Here is a 19622-nt window from a genome sequence, read left to right on the forward strand (position 1 = left end):
TAAAGTAGGGTGAGTGTAATAAGGAGGCAAAGTTGACGCTCAGTGTGTTGCCGGCAGCATATAAGGATTTATCCAAGAATTAAAAAACTGTTTAAAACATAAAGATAAAAAGGTTTTAAAAAGTTATTGTTTAATGTTTTAAGGAGGTGTTTTAAGGTTACTCAGCCAATCAAATTGGAGCAGTCAGTGAGTCAGCACGATAGATTCAAACACACACAGAGACGAGACAAGAAGAGAGAAACAGTTGGAGTCATTTCAAATGGCGGAAGGTAGACAGCGAAAACAGAGCATTTAATGACATGTTCTCTTACTGGACCTCTTTGAAATGCAATTGAATACCCCTGCATTATAGCAACAACAGCAATAATAATAGGGAGGGGGGGCGCGGCTTTTCTTATGTTCTCTGAGAGGAGGATCACCTTCCCACACTTTGAAAACCCCTGATATAGGAGAATATAAAGGAAGTAGTGAAGCTCCATTCCTATCATCTAGTCCTTAGAGAATCTGAACAGCTCTCATCATGTCTGCCATTTAGGTACTTCCAGGTCATTTCACTCCGTTAAGCACCTTCCCAAGCAAATTCACAATTCAGCAAAACCCAGTACTTTTTTTTGCTCTGATCGGCCTGACCTACAGACTGAGCCCCTGGCGCACACAATACTTACCGTTTGCAGCTGCAGTTTCAGGGTCCCTGTCTCTTCCTGTGCTTTAGTCAGCTGGGCCTGAATTGAAGGACAAAGAGAAAACCGTTAAATACAAAATAGAGAAAAAAATAAAAATGGCTTCCTGTACCAACTGATATATAGCATTGCCAGAAACAGAGGTGAAGCAGGGCAAAGACGACCATATATTATCCAAAGTGTTTATTTCATTCAATTTTTAAACCCCGGCACTTTAGCCTTCTCATATTTCTTCCCAGTGTTGCTCACAAGGCCCTTGTGTACTACAAGTTCAGTCTTATCAGATTTAAGTGCAGATATCTGTCAAATTGTCCGCTAAGCAAGAGTACTGAGCGTGCAGACAAGCAGCAGCTGAGCCTCACACATTTCCAATGCCTTAAGCTATGAGCAGTGTCACCAAACAGTGTTATAATAAGTTTACCGGCGGCTTAGATGAGTATAAATCAATGCAATGTATTCAGATGTGTTTTTGAAGACAATAAACTTGGCTATATGGAAGCTTAAGTAGGATATGATGAATGCGAGTGTTTTTGTATGTGTGTGTAAAAGCCTGCGCACACACACACCTCCATCTCTACATTGTGGCTCTGAGTCTTCTGCAGGATGTCCTCGGCCTCTCGGAGACGTTTGTTCAGCTGAGGAGTATACTCAGTGGGAGCCAGCTCGCTGTCGTACGACTCCAGTATGGCCCGCATGCCATCACGCTCCTGAAACAAACACACACACACACACACACACACACACACACACACACACACACACACACACACACACACACACACACACACACACACTAACATGAAGATCCTGCTGTAAACCTCACACATTCCCATGTAGCCAAAGAGGAAGACAATCCAGACATTAAAGTGGACCTATCATGCTATATTTGAATAATATAGTGTAGGACCATACCTATATAAGGCATATTAATACTTTTTATTTTTTCAAAATACCAAACAGATCATGCATTTTAGCCATTCCTCATTTCGCTCAACACTGTCTTTTCATGGGCTGATTCTGTGAGAACAGCACCATCTACAGGCCTGACATATGTACTACAGCGTCTCCAGCGCTGTCTAACGGCAATGTCCGTGGCTGTCTCTTCCTAATTGGTGGAGTTGGCCCAATAGCCGTAGCGCCACTTCTGTGACGTCATAGAAGTGTTCAAATCTGGATCAGTCTGTATCAGATCCGTTGCAGACCCTTTTTAAGAGATTTGGGTATGGAGGAAAATAGAGAGGGTTGTGTTTTCTGACACTTGGTGAGTTCCCTGGAACACCGGGGACACATATTCATGTATAAAAGACGTACAAAAGTGCATTTTGCATGATAGGTCCCCTTTAAAGAACTTTGAGCTATCAGATATGTGATGTCAGAGTGAATACACTGACAATATCAAAGCCATTGTTTTCCTGATTGGTCTGTGTTACTTGTGTTTGTCGTTACGCCTTTGTTAAAGAGGAACAAAGTACGACACAGATGCACCTTTTTCATACAAGCTGTGACAAAAGGAGCTTCAGGTTATGGTTGTGCTCATTTGCAATTTTTCCTCATGTAATAATAAAATCAAAGACAAATCTCTTTGTAGATAAGAGATATTGTAATAAATTAAAGGTCCCATGTCATGCTTTTCTGGTTATTACCCGTCCCCTTTTGTGTTATAAAGGTTTTTCTGCATGTAAACGGTCTGCAGAGTCACAAACCCTCAAAGTACACCCTGTAGCGAGTAAAACTCTAACACAGAAAATACCTCCCCAAAACGCCTCGTTGGAGATACGTCATTGTCCATTTGGTTCTTCCGGGTACGCATGATGTCAACCGTAAATGGACCAATCCGTGGAGCCGTTACGTTACGTCCGCGGAGCCGTTACGTTAAGCCCCCGCTGATTGGTCTAAATTGACCAATCCACGGACTTCCTCACACACACACTCAGTGCAAGCAGCTCTGCCGATTTCTCCTCCCTGGCTGCAGGCTGATAACTGACAGTTGTCGGCGAAATTCTCTCTGCAGACCCATTCTCACAGCGTTTATCAACCTTTTTCTTACTCAATATCAAGCCACACTTAATGTTTTTACTTCGGCTGTGACTTTGTGTGTGCTCAGGGTGAGTTTGGCTGTGTATCGCTAAACAAGGAAACAACACCTCCACGGAGCTTAGCGCGATTCACAACGTCCCGACCAATCAGAGCACACTGTGCTCACAGGGAGGGTGGGGGCTGGAGCTACAACGAGCCGTTAAGTGCAGAGAGTGAAATTCAGTGAATACACGTAGTTTACAGAGATGCTGTATGAGAAACCAATGTGAGTTTGGAAAATTGCACAATATAAATCTATACTAGTAGACCTCAACAATGGAATTATGATCAGTGGAAATGGACATGACATTGACAATCAAAGTCATGACAGGGAAACAGCTTTACAAATTAGGCATTTCACAATATGCTGCCTTCAATTGTAATGAAATGTTTCTCTATAACTGGAATAAAATACATGTACTGAACTCTGTCCAGTCTAAAAACACACACGGTTTCTTCTTTGAGAGAAGAGAGGATAAAAACATCCTCGAGTCAATGTCTTCACAAATGTCACTCAATCTGACACACCGTCTGCAAATAGCCCACGTGTCTCAGTGTGTGTCTGTATGCTTCATTTTTAACTGTGCATGTTTATTCTCATACCAAAAGACAAACAAAAATGTATAGAAGAAGTAGTCAGCTATCAACAGGATGTTTAAAAACATAAAGATTGGCAAGATGTGGCTGTGAGGTAGTGTGGCCACCTAACAATCGGAAGGTTGGGGGTTCGAGTAAACATATCGATAAAAGTTGCTAAATTGCTCCGGACGGCAATGACCAATGGGGTGAGAGTGTGTGAGTGTGAGAAAAACAAACAAAAGCTCAAAAGCTGCCTCTAAGTTATAACATTTTCTTTAAGCACTAAAACAAAATCTGTGAAAATTTGAGAACAAAGTATCCTTTATTTTATTAATAACTTCAATTGACCCAGGATTTTGAAGTTCAAGGAAAGGTGCTTACCTGCTACAAGTCGACAAAAAATGTTTTTATTCCAATGCTGTGATTAGTGAATGTATTACACTTATAGTAAGTCGTGCTGGATAAAAGCATCAGCTAAATGAAATGAAATAATATAATATAATAGTATCTTAAGAAGCAACAATGTTATCAGCCAATGTTAATTATCTGTTTATACTAGGAAATGAATCAGTAAAACAGCATCAATGAAATGTCTAAAAAAAAAATTAATTACAAATGTTAGCTCTGAACATTAAAGGTGGGGTAGGTAATTCACTCCAGAAACACTTTTTGTTATATTCCATGGAATGCTCTTAACATCCCGATAGCAATGAATATATGAAATGCTTCGACAATAAATACATAGAAAATGTCATCTGTGGAAGCCGTAGTACTGTAAAAAGCACGACCAATCATCTGAGCCGGCCCGGCTAAAATAACTGGATGGCCTACCTGCCTGTCAGCCTTCCATCTGTGCACAAACTTATCTCGTGCCCTCATTGGTCATGTTCGTGTGTGTTGGAGGAGGGGCTCTGTAAGGAAGTCTGAAGGAAGGGGCAGTTTTTTTCCAGTTGTGTATTTTCAAATTCTAGCGCACTCGAGCTAGTTTCTCCATTCTTACCTACCCTACCTTTAATGAATGATAACTACAATGAATCAATATGTTAAATAGTAAATCTGTTGCCAGGCAACATGATGAGTGAGAACAATCTAATCTGTTTAAAACTTGGCAAACATCCAGTTTATTAATGCAAATTCACTGTCAGTCAGCGCTGTTAGAATGTCCTCGCCTCCCTTCACTGCGCCGCTCTGATCTGATCTGCATTATAAAGCCAAGCAGGCTTCATTTTATGACAATCAGGCTTTTAATAAACATCTCACAAACATCCTTTGCTGCTCAGGACCATCGTGAATGTTTAGGTTCAATGAAGGCTTAATAGTCTATTATTAACGGGGCTAATTTAGGGAAGCGTGTGAAATCCAGGTTGAAGTCAGGTATTAAATACCCGCAGTAAATAGCATTTGAGATAACGGCGTGCAATATATGTTGATTGCCATGTAGTGCCGTCTTATTTAAATGGCCTAAAAGCACCTTGTAATTCCAGGGTGTAAACATCTATGAATAATGGACTGCAATTGCTCTGTCAGATTAGCTCAGTTAGGCTAGTCTGTGAAAACAAAGCATGATTAGCCTCATCGGATTCAGCCTGTGATTAGCAGCATCCAAACCCACATAATCCATTTAAAGATGACTGATTCTGGTTCATTTAAAAACACTAAATGTGAAATCATACTTAATTCAACTTTATTTGTTTTGGCGCCCAAGCAGCATCATTTGTCATGCAACGTTACACTGCTGTGAGAAAACAGAAGGAACAGAAGTAAATACAAAGAACACATTTAGAGGTCAGTGGGTATGTGTGTATCCTGCCAACACTACCCAGCAGGCCCCGTTGGCTATTTACAGTCTATTAACGTGCAATGAAATTCACTCAATCTAAATCAAAAATCTGTCGCCTCTTCTACGATAAAAAAACTCTCATTTGAAAAAACACAAACTAAAGAGGGAGAGGGGCGTACGGCGCGATAAAACAATCATTACCGTTTTCATCATCTATTCTTTTAAATTGCTTTTATGTCAACTGTTTTATCTGGTGCGTGAAGATGTGACTGTGCCTCTAATGCCTCAGAGTCTGTCCCACTAAAGTTTAAGAGAACAAAACATCTGAGCAGGGCGTAGCAGTAGCATAACGGAGATGTTGCCTTATAGAAAGAGAGGAAAGGATCATATTTGTTCTGTTTTTCAGTTCTTTAACCTGCTGCCAGAGTGTGAGACACTTAGGGTGCGTTCACACCTGCGTTCACACCTGCCTTGTATAGTCCGGTTGAATCGAACCCTGGCGCGTTTAGCGCGTTTAGCCGCTTGGTGCGGTTCATTTGGGTCGGTGTGAACAGTCCGAGACCTCTTAAGTGAACTAAACAACCGGACTCTGGTCCGCTAAAAGAGGTGGTCTCGGAGCACTTGCTTGCGAACTCTAGAGCGGTTCATTGCTGGTGTGAACGCAGTCCGCACCAAAACACAGGAAGCCTAGTGTTTACGTGTCATAAGAACGTGGATATCTTCAAAAATCTTTAGCGAAAGAGTCTTTCAAGACATCCGCGGTTGTTTAGTTAAAGAGTGAAGCAGAATGAAGTGTTGAACAGCGTCGTGTAAAGTAAAAATTCTCCGTCAGCTACATAAAAGTAAGAACACCTGTCGTCGGTGAAACGCCCCTCCTGACTGCAGAACGTCTCATTATATGTGTTATAATGTTTTTTAACGGACGTTGTTACATTATATAATCATATGTGCGGGCCGCTAGTTTCTGTTGATCTCCAGATTAACAGCAGCATGAGAATAACCTGCCGAAAGTGCCGCTGCTCCATGGCGGAGGCTCCGGTAGAAATTGCCGGGATTTGCCTTTCTTACCCCCTTGATGTCTGACCAATGAATGAACAGCATTTCCGTGCACATGACTTGTGTTTATAGTCCGTTTGAGTTTTGCCCGTGTGAACGCAAACCGAACCTTCTGAAAAATGAAACTATGTAACTGTCGTCAGGTGCACACCAGAAAACAGACTATTAGGTGTGAATGCACCCTTAATCCTCCTTCATTTGATGTTATGTGAATGCGTCAAGAGGGAACTGGAGATCAGTATGGAGATCTACAGAAATATTTTAGGTGTGTTGTTGCTATTTGAAAGCGCTTTACAAATACAATTCATTACATGTCAAATAAATAAGATGTATTATTATTATCAAAGAGTAAGTTGATTAATACTGTATGTGTGCTTAGACAACATTGTTTTTGTTAAAGTATTAACTTTTTTAATATGCTTTCTTCCACTTTTCTTGGCAAGGCAATTTTCATCAAGTTAATTAAATGTTTTGCTCTTGCATGGTAAATTAAATGTCTATATCTAGAAAATTAAATCATTACAACACGCACTAAAAGGTTAATTTCAGCCAAAGTAATGATTGCTAAGGGTCTCTTATGTTATGATCTGAAAATAAACAGTTATTTTTGCAGTCCAACCATTTCCACTACATGCATGAGTGTGTTTTTAATACATACAGGGATGCAAACTCATCAGGTATGAAAAAGGTGACTAGACATTTCGGCAAAATACTGAAAAAGCGAAATAGTGAAAGTTCTAAAAAGCCCAGTATTCAGCACATACTGCAATGTTTTGGGTTTTTTTATCCATCAGGACGGGATGGTAAACAACGATAATTCATACTCTGTGAATGCTGGGTGCAAATGCTTGACTGCGGTCTGCTAAATCCGTCTAGCGCTCAGTCATATTTCCAGCATGCCTGTAGCTCTGACCCTTAGTTATGACGGTGCTGAGAGTGGATGTGTGTGATTTGTGTACTGGGGACTGATCCTGTTGACCTAGGGAATTACACACACTGAGAAATCAATATCGCAGGGATGTCTAGTCAGGAACTGAAGAGCAGGTGGAAGTGAGACAGACGAGTCACATGACTTCCACGGACCAATCAGAGGCAGAGAGAGAGGGGTAAAGGGCAGATGAGAAATTCTGAGCTGAACTTGTGATGTGTCACCCACAGTTATAAAGAACAATTCTGTTAGGTGGAAAGTCTGTGTCAAGAGTATTCGATTTAGAAATGGGCAATATTAGGGGAAATCAAATATTATTATGTTTCTGATCAAATACTTTGATCTCAATATACAAATGATGTACACAATGTATTGTTTGATAGGTAATAGGGCTGCAAATTTGAAAATTAAAACGAATTCTGATATCTTGACTGATATTGCAATTACAAGCAGGGATTGATCATGTTTGCAGGATTATTCTCCTACTAATATTTTTAAGAGGCTCTGTACCAAGAAACATGTTTTGTTACGTCAGTAGAATAAGATTTGTAGGCCTTGATATATCTTCAGCTCCACAATACTGTCGTGTCAATACTGTTAAGGGGCTGGAGACCAATATGAAAACAGCTTGATAAGTTCAGAACATGCAGCACTTTCCTCTAATGCAGCCTTTAAAACCAGGAAAGGTCACTTAAAATATTACAATATGCTAAATGGACTGCATTTATAAAGTGCTTTATCCAGTCTTTACGACTCCTCAAAGCACTTTAAACCTTTTAACTTCAATTTCTGATTATATAAATATGGATTTATTTTTATTTTAATATGGTGCAACTGTCAATCAATCAAAGTTTATATATATAGCCCAATGTCACACATTTTACATTTGTCTCGGGGGCTTTACAGTTTATACAGACTGACACAAAATCTAATTTCCCCTTGGGATTATAAAGTATTTTGATACACAAGTCATCATTCCCCCATTCACACAAAGGCAGGGGCTGCAATACAAGGTGCATCTGCTTAAGGAAGCTAACATTTACATAGTTTGCTATCGGGGGCAACTTGGAGTCAAGTATCTCGCCCAAGGACACATCAACATGTTGACTGGCATCAAACACACAACTTTCAGATTGGAAGACAACTACACTACCTGAATCCAAGACGATATTTAGTTTCATATTTACGATAAACATAATATTGATATATTGGGTATAATCAATGTTTGAATTCCTGCCAATGTGTCTGTGTGTTGTTGTGTGTCTTTGTCACCTTGGTTAACAACAGTACTCTCTTCTGGAGTCTCCGGACGAGACTGTCCTGCGTCTCCCTCTTCTTCTGCTCCTCCAGAGTCTTGCTGCGCTGCTGGCCCAGCTCGACTCGATGCTCATTCTGCGAGCGCTCTGCACTCCTCACACTGATGGACCGGGAGAAATGAAAGGGTGGAGAGCAAAAGAGTGTGTGTGTGGGTTAATAACATGTTTAGTGCTGATGTTCCCACAATCTGGGGAAATTATTTCTGAGGCCATTTAGAATAATACTCCTAACAGATAACTTACCTGACCGACACCAAATAATTCCCTGACTGTCCTGGAAATCATTAGCAGCAGCAACTTGTGCCAAGTCTGATCAATAGGGAAATAATTATACCAGGACAATAATTATAGCACAAGCTCCCCTCATCCCCTCCCACTCTGCCGTTTCTAATATTACATAATAATCCCAACACACTCGGCAGAAGAGGGACGCTTGTTAGCTAATGAAAGCTTTCTTAGCCGGACTGCTGCATCAATATAAACGGGAGCATGCGCGCGGCCCTCCCCACAGACATCACCTCTGCCTAAACAGGACGAGTTTAATTAGCAAACTCCCTCTCTCTCTCACACAATCTCTCTCACACACACACTCACACACACCAGTGGTTACGGTCAGGAGCGCTATCAGAATCAGGACCGGTTTAATTAACTTTGTGACAATTAAGGACTTCTCAGAGATACGCTCTAATAGATACATGGGGGGAGGGAAGAATTCAGGCAGACAAAATGAGAGGAAAAAGTCTGAAGGCAGGGAGAGGGATTTTGTGAGTGTGTGTGAAGGAGGGTGTGTTACCGGCTGCTGAGAGTGTAGTTCTGCTCTTTCAGAGCAATTTCTCTCTGCTGGATGTGAATCACCTCCCTGGACAGATCCTCTGGTTTCCTACAAACAGACACAGACAGGAAAGTTATCATACACATGTGTACACACACAATCACACACAATGACAAATCAATGTGACTGAGAGAGTAGAAAGGACAGAATGGATGACAACGACAGCGTTTCCATATTCTTTTGTTACTCAGCCAGTGGGGAGCTGGGAAATAAAATGACATGAGCAGCAGAGGGAGAGATGAGAGTGGGCTAAATACTGGTCACACTTCCACAAAACAAACTCACTCCGTGGGAGAGATTGACAGATTAGAAAACAAAAACAAACAATGGGAACTCAACAATACAGAAGGTCACATCCTGCAACAGAGATGACCTTCAAACTCTAAATCCTGGCTCTAACTATGGATCTGTGCAAAAAGTGAAGGCCATTATCTCTTTATCTCTTGTGAAATGGGAATGCATTATAGCAGCTTAGCTCAGAATCGTACTTTAGCCGCCACTCAATTGCACACCTGTAAAAAAGTGTTCCAGCTTAGTATTCAGTGCCTCATGAGATGGGGTGTCCGTAAAGGGCTGAAGCCGGGATGGGAGGCTTACTTTCAAAATGTATTCCGTTACAATGAACAAGTACTTGCTGCTTGCACTAAAGAGAAATGTTTTTCCCTTTTCTCTTTTAAAAACAGCTACATTTCCACATAGAGAAAGTAAACTCTGAACTTAGTCCAAATGATAAATTGGATAATTATGGTTTTACTTGAAAATGTGTTAAGACTTGTGAAGTGTTGTGATAAGTGAATGTGGTTCAAAATATATTGTTATTTGTTTTTAACTGGATTTTAATGTTGTAATCCTGCTAGTAAAAGGGACACTTGTATATGGTTTTTGGTATTTTCCCTTTGCTGTAGTGTGTTATATAAGTTTTTGTGCATGTCAATGGTCTGCAAAGACTAAAATCTTGTTAGGCGCATTCACACCGCAGTACTTTTCCCACAAAGGTTCATGAGAACTTAGTTCATCAGAACTCTTTAGTTCCTTTGAGAACTCTTTAGTTCTCATGAACTAAGTACAGATCGCGTTCACACCGGAATAAGTTCCTGGGGGTAGATTAGGCTAATGAAGCCGCTGACGTCACTTCTTCTTCTTCTGCTTTGGGTTTACTGGCAGGCCGCAAACAACTTCACGGCGTATACTGCCGCCCGAAGTCCCCGGCCGGAAGTCCCCGGTTGTTGAGGACTGGCTTCAGTAGAAGCTGCTGGGACTCCCAGCAGCTTCTACTGAAGCCTTCCGAGTAAATCACCAGAACGCCGACACCTCCTCATCTCCACCGCTCCCATGTTTTCTTTTTTGTTGCCATAAGTTAGTCTCTCTGCGTTTCTGCACTGGGCTAATGCTAATAATGATAATGCGAGGATAATAAAATGGCGGCTTGGCAGTTTTACGGGGCGTGGTTTGAAATCCGCCCAGCCAATCAGACATAGGAACCTTTTTCTCCCACGAAAGTACCTGCTCTCTAGCAGGGACTGAAAAGGGGGTAAAAAGGTTCTCATGGACTCATTTTAATTCCGGCTCTTTTTGGTGTGAACGCGACATTTCGGAATTATATTGGAACTAAAGTGGGAAAAGTACTGCGGTGTGAACGCGCCTTTTGTTCCCTCCAGAGGGAGTTTCTCTCGCACACACTCCCTCCCTGCCTGAATCCCCTCCAGTGGACTCCTTTGTTTACTTCCATAACATAATGACATCACTATTTAACAAACGCCCTTATATTGGCAAGCGCTCTAACACATTATATGTGATAGGCGGGACATCTCTAGGCAGGACATCTCTAAGCGGTTGACCAATCACAACAGAGCCGGCCAGCTGACCAATCAGAGTAGACTGGGCTCTGGTTGTGAACATGTCACAGTAGAGACACAAAATACAAACATGAACATTAGCATAACAACCAAAATCAAGCCTGTCGTCAAACTTTAGGTTATACTCGGTACTTTCAGTAACAGCCTGAGACCTGGAAACGCGGTAAATAGTGTATATATATTTATGGAAGGAAAAGGCGGGAGTTATTATTAAAGCTGAAAAACCAGAGTATGCAATGTGAAAGTTGGGTGGCGTGGACTTATGACCACATCCAATTCCACAAGGTGGAGCCTTAGGTATGAAAATAATCTCATGACTAAAATATGAGTTCATGAATCATTTGATGGAATAACTACGGTGCCCAAAGTAGGTAATTCCACACTGCCCTGAGCAGAGAGGGATTAGTTTCCCCTGATCTCATGAGAAAAGCTTTTTTAAAGTGTTCTGCTGGCTTTTTGGGAATTTTTGTGGCAGGTCACAAACGGGCCATGTTGCAAATAACAGGTTGGTTGCATATTATTGAGTGAGATGTTGTGAACTACTATGAGGTAACTGTGAGTAAATGCACTGTCAGAGCAGTGCCAGTCAACTGGGAGTCTAGGTTTGAGTACACATTTCCGTAGGAAGTGATTCTAGACCTACAAAAATATTAAGTTTTCAAAATAATTGGGGGTAAGAGAAGCCGCTGCAATGATGAAATCCAAATCTCCGGAGAGGATGGAATGACATCTTGAGATTCAAATTTAAAGCCATCCACAAGTGATCCTCAACTTACATCTTATCCTTACACTGTAACATATTTATAGAATCACAACTCCAAAATCCATCAGACGACACTTGGATCAGCGTAGTTGGGGAAAAAGGCAACGAAGAATGTGAACAGTTATTTAAATAAGTACCATACAAAGAGATCTGAGCAGCAAAGTCTTCACAAAATGTTACTCAGACAATTAAACTCTGCTCAGCACATTCCTAACACACAGGAATGGATCTAAGTATAATTGTCCTTATTTATTACTGGTTTTGATTTTAAATGGACTTATTGATCTATTATTGCCAGTTCATCACAGCGCTGGAAAAAAAAAAAAAAACGATTTCAGACTCACATCACACCTACGACAAGTCATTTAGATTCAACAATGAACCTGTATGTGTTTACAACAATGCTAACCAATAAACCACCGTGTCCCCCCCATTGTCCGTTCAACATTGTTTATTTCTATCTCCCCAAACACTTGAAAAGCAAATCATTTGGTTTACAAGTCAAATATTCAGTTTATATTGAAGATTTATGTCGTAAATCCTCTCATTTTAGAAGTTGGCATCAGTTTTGTTCGGCCTTTCTGCGCAAAAAATAACGTTATTGAGTCTTTTATTATCAAAATTGGGGAAATAAATAACCTCAAACAGAAACTCAAACCGATTGATCTTTTAGTAGTATGCCAAATTGTGCTAAACTCTGACTAAAATCCAGTGTTTTCAGCTAAATGAAAGACAACGTTTTTAATTGAGGAACTTGGGAGTAGGTTAGGAGATAAAAAAAAAAAAAGATAAGATAGAATCCATTATGTGGGAAACACAATAATGAAGGTGGGTAGGCTCACAAACACACACAAGAACAACTGAATTTCTAATCTATTTCTTTGTTATTGACACAAATACACCAAACCGTCTGAAACTAAATGGATTTCCGGAAAACCAAACCACTTATTTCCATGGTCTGTCCCTTCGATGCAGTTCCATGCAACATATTTTCCTGTCAATCTACACTCAATTGTCAACACAGAAGCAGGCACAAGTCATCAGATTGTGAAACAGCAGCAGCAACATGCCAACTGCTGGCGACTCTGTCTGTGAGGCTCGTCTCCTCCTCCAGAGACACAGGCATCGTGGTTGGCGAGGGTTATCTCCGGCTCAAAAGTGAACTGAAAGTGCACAAATGGCTGGTAAGAAATTAAATCCTGTGTGGCAGTGGGCTAACTCCTCATTTACAACACCAATGGGTTTACTTCTCATTAGCTGCTACACAACACACTCTTTTCACTCCACTAATGACCACCCTGAAATATCTGGTGACAAACAGAGTGCCACTATGGAAACAGAAACTAAATATTTGAAATGTGTATGAGAAATGATTCGGAGCCTAGCAAAATGAACAATTAGCAAAACACAGCCGCCTTCATGAGATATTTCACGGAAAGCTCAATGGAAAAGTCAACACTTACGTCATCAAAGTACTTGCTGATAATCTTTACCTCTACAGGGTATATGCAGGAATCATGAAGTCAAATGTAATCCCTTTTAAAACCTTTTTTAAGACCCTTTCCATACATTTTAAGACCTCATCGCCACTTTGAGTTCTAACCGGTTACCTTGGCGACACACTTTACCTCACATTGACTATATACAGTATTGATTGTCCTTCCTCCTTATCTTCCAACCATTTGGAAGCAAACTTGCATTTCCCCATAACGATGTTGTTTAACAACCGGCGTAAACGGACCTTCGCGCGCTATCAAGCAGTGAGCGTGCGATGTCCCGTTTAGATGACGTCAAATCCAACGGGATGCCATAAATAAACTACACAGAATCACACTACACACCTACGCAGTGATTACATTCAGGCACACTTTAGAATACAACCTCTCTGGACAATTTATATACTTATTGAAAACAAGCTACAAAATGTAATACCTTGGAAAATGAAACCATCCATGTTATTTTCCAGCAATTAGATGAAACAGCTCCTTATTCCAACATAAAAACGTGTAGAAACGAGTCAAATGTGACGTACCTAAGATATTTACATATATTAACATAATGATATAATCACTGCCGAGCAGCCTATAGGGCACCATATGCCACTAATGCACAAATCAGAGTCAATACTCATTTTCAGTTGGCGCGGGTGAAGTAAACAGACTGCTGAATTAAACGTTCCTGTTTTCCATTCGCCTCGACATCACAGGACTGCGCTGGAAAAACAACATCCTGACAATTAAGTCGGCCATTTAGTAAACGGTAAAACAGCTTGAAGGAGTTACTAACTGTTGATTTGCAAGCTGCATTAACCTTTACTTTTGATCAGCATGAGGCTCAGACATATGGCTGCCCTTTAGAAGCTCGATGTGCAGCGCAGTTTATTTGGGGGGTCTACTTTCAGCAGAAGCACTTAGGCAGCCAATGACACGGCAGTCTGAACACCTGATTTTTTTTTTAGGATGGTTTCACATTTTCAACTCAATTCACCCAGGGAGAGAGCCTCAGATTTTCAGAAAAATGACTGACAGCCCAACCAAATGACTGTGTGTATTACATTGAGTTTGGTATTACATTGCTGTGATCAAACAAGGTCATTTAATAAATATGAGTGGGATGTGCCTAATGCACCATGTCCTATATCCCATTGCATAAGACAAACATGAAACCTTACATGAGGGAAGACTTCATTTCATTTTTATTTTTTTTCACATTTGTTTTCCTGCCCTGGATGTTATTGAAAGCACAATATGGACTTTTCCAATATCTAAATCGCTGGAAGCACAATAAAAGTTGAGCTTTGTGTTTAAAGAGATATAGCCTGGCTAACAAATTGTATACTACAGACTTTAACAAAACATACGTTAGGTACATCATCATTATTTTTTATCTATTTTCTAATGATAATAATTATGTATGATTCATAGATGACAAACCTTCCATTAACGCAGATGCAAAATCAGTCGAATCAATCGCAATGAGTCGTTTGGTCTAAACCCTGCAGCCTGTTTAATGCGCATGTAGACGCACTCTAACACACAGTGGAAAACCAACCAAGTGTGCTAAGTGCATGTATCCTATTCAACATTCTGTTTACATCACAGCCTCAGTTAATCAAAGAGAAAATGGGGTGTGTGTGTGTGTGTGTGTGTGTGTGTGTGTGTGTGTGTGTGTGTGTGTGTGTGTGTGTGTGTGTTAATCTGTCAGATGTGCTCTACTGCTCACAAGGAAACATGCAATCATTCTCTCATTACTAGTTGTGACTGGATACATTGAGACACTCTGCACACATACACAAGCAGGTATAAAACAAACACACCTATACACACTGGTGGAATGAATCCACAGTGATGAGGCACATTTATTTGGAGGGAACACACCTCCATCTAGTGGTATCTATTTATATTACACACACACACACACACCTTATGTTGAGTCCAGTTGATTGTCCGAGGTTTTCCCAGGCTTTGAGCTTCTCCGCTAACCTCTGAGGATTAAAGACAGAATTGATCACATGTATGTCCAGTAAAAGAAAGTCAATTATATCTTTACAATGACAGCTGTCGAATGCAAGATTAAAAAAAAAGATATACCACCTATAAACAACATAACAATACATTAAAATTAGGGCTGTCAGTCGATTCAAATTTTTAATCGCGATTAATCGCATGATTGTCCATAGTTAATCGCGATTATTTTTGATCTGTTCTAAATGCACCTTAGAGGAATATTTTTCAAGTTGTTAATACTCTTATCAACATATGAGTGGACAAATATGCTTTATGCAAATATTTGTTTATTATCATTTGAACAATGACAAATATTCTCATGAATATTAAACACAACAACCTCTGAACAAAATGTGCCTCAATTCAACCTGGAACCTCTCTCATACAATACAGTGTGTGCGTTGGCGAAATGCCGCTCTTCTGTTTTCATAACTGTCAAGCATGAAATTATGGGTCTCATGCTCCCACTGTGGGTCAATATAATGCGCTGTGACCCCGAGGTAACTCATTACTGAGTGAAGTCCAATAGTCTCCGGTGAGCGCAACTGTGGAAGTCTTTCTTAAATCCTCCTCTACTTTCGCTTTTTGGACTTCATACAAGTTGTGTATATTCGACACAGTGGGGGCTCTGGAAGGCAATTCCTAAGTGCAGCCGTTAGATGCGACCCGAATTATATCATGCAGCCGCTCGTCCTCCATAATGTTAATTGCACCCATTTAGCGATCTTTGTTGAAGGTTTGCTGCTCGTAGACGTGTCCAGGCGTCTCCCCCGCACACTTTCAAGTGTGGTCTGCTGCAAGCGGGCGGCAGGAGCGGGGCTGTCGGCATCAGCAATGTGCTTGGATTTATAGATGGTATTTTAAACTCGATGCGTTCTGAAACTACGGGGCGGCCGAGGACAAAAAATGCACATGCGTTAATCGCGTTAAAATAATTAGTGGCGCTCATTTTTTTTAACGCAAAACTTGACAGCCCTAATTAAAATGTAAAAAGGAATTTATGTAAAATAAAAAAAATATTAAAACAAAATGTCTTTAATTCAAACCAAAAGTAGTACAAAAAAATATGCAAAAGAGTTATCCATCACATAATAATATTGTGTATTTAAAACATTTTCAAAAAATAAAATCTGTATTGCCCATGTATTGCTTAAAACGATTTGGTCCCCAGGTTGAATCAATCCCCAGTACATGGGGTTCTACCAGGTGACATATCCAGTCCAATTACTCAGCCAGTAATGTTTTGATTCCATGTTTAGAATAGTGTAATATGAAAATGAAATGCTAGAAAGAGAAATGCCAAATACAAAGTGAGTTTACCTCCTTCTCCAGTTCGATATTGACCAGCTCCTCCTTCTTCTTCTCCATCCTCTCCAGCTTCCTCCTCAGCCCCTCCACCTCCTCCTTCAGCAGGCTGCAGTTCTCTCTGCTCTCCCTGCGCACAAAACTCAATATGAACTTCTAACTACCAGTCTTGGTGTCCGATGTGGAAAAGAGCCTACTTTTGATTCCGCGCTACATTCACTATCTGATTGAGTGTGTTTATTCAGTAGTGAGCTCACTGTTTATTCGTGCCCACACAAATTAAGATAAAACTATTTGGAGTTTTATATGAAATTAAAATTGAAAATGTAACTGCAGTTTAGAAATGAGCTACTAGATCAGGGGTGTCAAACTCAAGGCCCGGGGGCCAAATCCGGCCCGCCACTTCATTTTATGTGGCCCACAAGAGCTTGCAAAGAATATAATCAGCTTATTATAAGGTTACGTGTCACTTTAAAGGAGTGCGTTGCCCATAAACTACATGTCCCACAATGCTTCTCATTTTGTGAGATGCGCACTGAAGAGACTTGCAATTACTTGCAATGATTTGCCCCAGACTTCTGCTTTCAGTCGTAGTTAATTATGAAGTTATTACCCTATCCGATAATAATCCAATGCAGAGGAAATATTGTAAAATAATACATTATTTTATATATATTTATCTATGTATATAGTCTTAAAGTTACCACCGGCCCTTTGAGTGCAACCATAATTCTAATGTGGCCGGAGATGAAATTGAGTTTGACACCCCTGCACTAGATGTTATCAATAATGTCAGTTATGTTATATCAGAGAAAGACTTTCCAACGTGATATTACTTAACCCATTATTCTTCTTGCCCATGAACTTGACTACCAAAAACCCATCTTCAGCAGAAATGTTTAACCAACATTCTTTTATCAGTTTTCTTGAGAAGTGAAACTGTTATAATGTATTTAATCAGAATACTGGCACTGGTGAAAAATCACATCCATGGAAACACACAGAATTGGGTTTTCTGCATATTCTTGGCGAGGTTAACATTTCTCTTCAGGTATTTACTTTTCTCCCACCTCCTTTCCTCAAAAGTCACCCATCACATAAAGCGTAGTGTGGTATGATGACCTATAGCCACACTGAAATGTCAAGAGTTTTGAAGCAAAACATTTTAGCACTAGGCTGTATTCTATAAAGATAAAACCAGCCGATTCTTTTGAAAGGCGAGACCTTTTCAAAACGCATTAAAAACTTGAAACACAATTTGACCTGAGGAAGGCATTATCCTCTCTGAGGCGCTTCAAATCCTTTTCCAGGTCTGGAACTTTGGCCACCTCTGACTTCACCGTCTTCACGATGGCGATGTCCTGCTCCTGCAGCGCCAGGCGCCGCTCCAACTCCTACAAGAACACGGGCAGAGAAATTAACCTACAGAAATACCAACATGACTTTATCATGTCAAATCGAGAGAGAAAGTGATGTCAAAGGTCCCCTGTTATACTGTTTATCATCATTATATTATAGCTCTCAGATATATACAGAACATGTCTCTGAAGTGTTTGGCTCCAAACACCAAACAGATCATTGCAGCATTACCCATAACCCCCTCTGTTTCAGCCCTGTTTCCAAAGTGCTGATTCTCTGTCTGTTACTTTAGATGAAAATAAGCCCCTCTGAGAGATATTTGGTTAAAAAGAACCCAATGGTGCTCTAGGAGGAGATTCAGGTGATAGGGGGGGGGGGGGGGGGGGGTGGTACCTTGGTTGCTGATTGGCTAATGGTTACACAAGCCAAAAAAATCGTTATGACATCATAAAGTGGCCAAAATCTGATCAGCTCATTTGCAGACAGGTTTTTATATAAATGGATCAGGACAAAAAGAGAGAGAATATTTTTTCCTGAAACTTTCAGAGTCTCTTTCCACAGAGGGGACACATGTTGATGTAGAAGAGACATCAACAAGTGGATTTTGCATAATAGGTGACCTTTAAACAAAACTCCAGCCTTTTTAGGCATTTAATGAATGGAGAATGAAGTGAACAAATTGTTAAAACAACCAAACATGTCGAGCACCTCAAATGAAAAGCGGAGTGAGTAGACTGTCTTATGGTTTCTAATCATATTTGGCTTACACAAATACATTGTACAGCTACATTTTCGTGAGCACCTTCACTACCGTTTTGAATGAGGTACATGGGAATGTTGTGATCTCAATTTGTTCATGTTACACACGCTTGTCTACTAACTTTAGTAAAAAAAACTGGCCAAAAGTTGTCCTCTGGGATTGCAATTTATGATTATATTTATGATTAGTCTTTTTCGGCCGATTACTTGCACAATAATGATCTAAATAATGTCAGAAAACAGTGAAAATATTGCCTTGCAGTTTATCCAAAACCCATATATTTAGTAAGATATAATTAAACCAGAAGAAAAGCAAAGAAGTTGAAGGGATAAAACGGAATTTCCTGCCTTTTATATCTGTACTAACTAACCCCTAGTCGTGAAATGGTTGCAGTACTGATCGTGCTTCACATACCTTAATCTTGACAATGTGCTCTGAGCAGGAGGACTGCGCAGCTTGGAGACTTTGGCAAAGCTGAGAGACTTCCTGATGCTTCCTGATTGAAATACGAAGCACATACCAGTGTGAGGTTAGCAATTATCTCGTGCAGTACATGAAACAAAGCTAAGCTATTTGGTAGTCTGTGTGTGTGTGTGTGTGTGTGTGTGTGTGTGTGTGTGTGTGTGTGTGTGTGTGTGTGTGTGTGTGTGTGTGTGTGTGTGTGTGTGTGTGTGTGTGTGTGTGTACCTGTGTTGTAAATCTAACTGTTCCTGCAGCTCCTGGTTTTCCAGGGTTTGAGAAGAAGTTGTTGAGTCTTGGTTTTGAATCCTTTGCGTCAGCTCTCTGATCTCATCCTTCAAATAACTGATGGTCTGGGAACAGATTA

The 19622-nt window shown here is 40.4% G+C and overlaps 1 protein-coding gene across 1 annotated transcript in view; it reads right to left on the minus strand.

Annotated features, from left to right (window-relative positions):
* The window catches only part of mad1l1 (mitotic arrest deficient 1 like 1), a 77419-nt gene that overhangs the window by 51925 nt on the left and 5872 nt on the right, over window positions 1-19622 (minus strand). The window contains exons 5-13 of the mRNA XM_079691312.1: window positions 19484-19608; window positions 19211-19292; window positions 17941-18071; window positions 16693-16807; window positions 15289-15350; window positions 9209-9295; window positions 8372-8516; window positions 1247-1387; window positions 606-722 (exon numbers count right to left, since the gene is read on the minus strand). Coding sequence (XP_079547438.1) covers window positions 606-722; window positions 1247-1387; window positions 8372-8516; window positions 9209-9295; window positions 15289-15350; window positions 16693-16807; window positions 17941-18071; window positions 19211-19292; window positions 19484-19608 — 1005 coding nt within the window. The remainder of the gene's footprint in view (window positions 1-605; window positions 723-1246; window positions 1388-8371; window positions 8517-9208; window positions 9296-15288; window positions 15351-16692; window positions 16808-17940; window positions 18072-19210; window positions 19293-19483; window positions 19609-19622) is intronic.

The sequence above is a fragment of the Notothenia rossii genome (assembly GCF_949606895.1).
Source record: "Notothenia rossii genome assembly, chromosome: 1".
NCBI classification, from domain to species: Eukaryota; Metazoa; Chordata; class Actinopteri; order Perciformes; family Nototheniidae; genus Notothenia; species Notothenia rossii.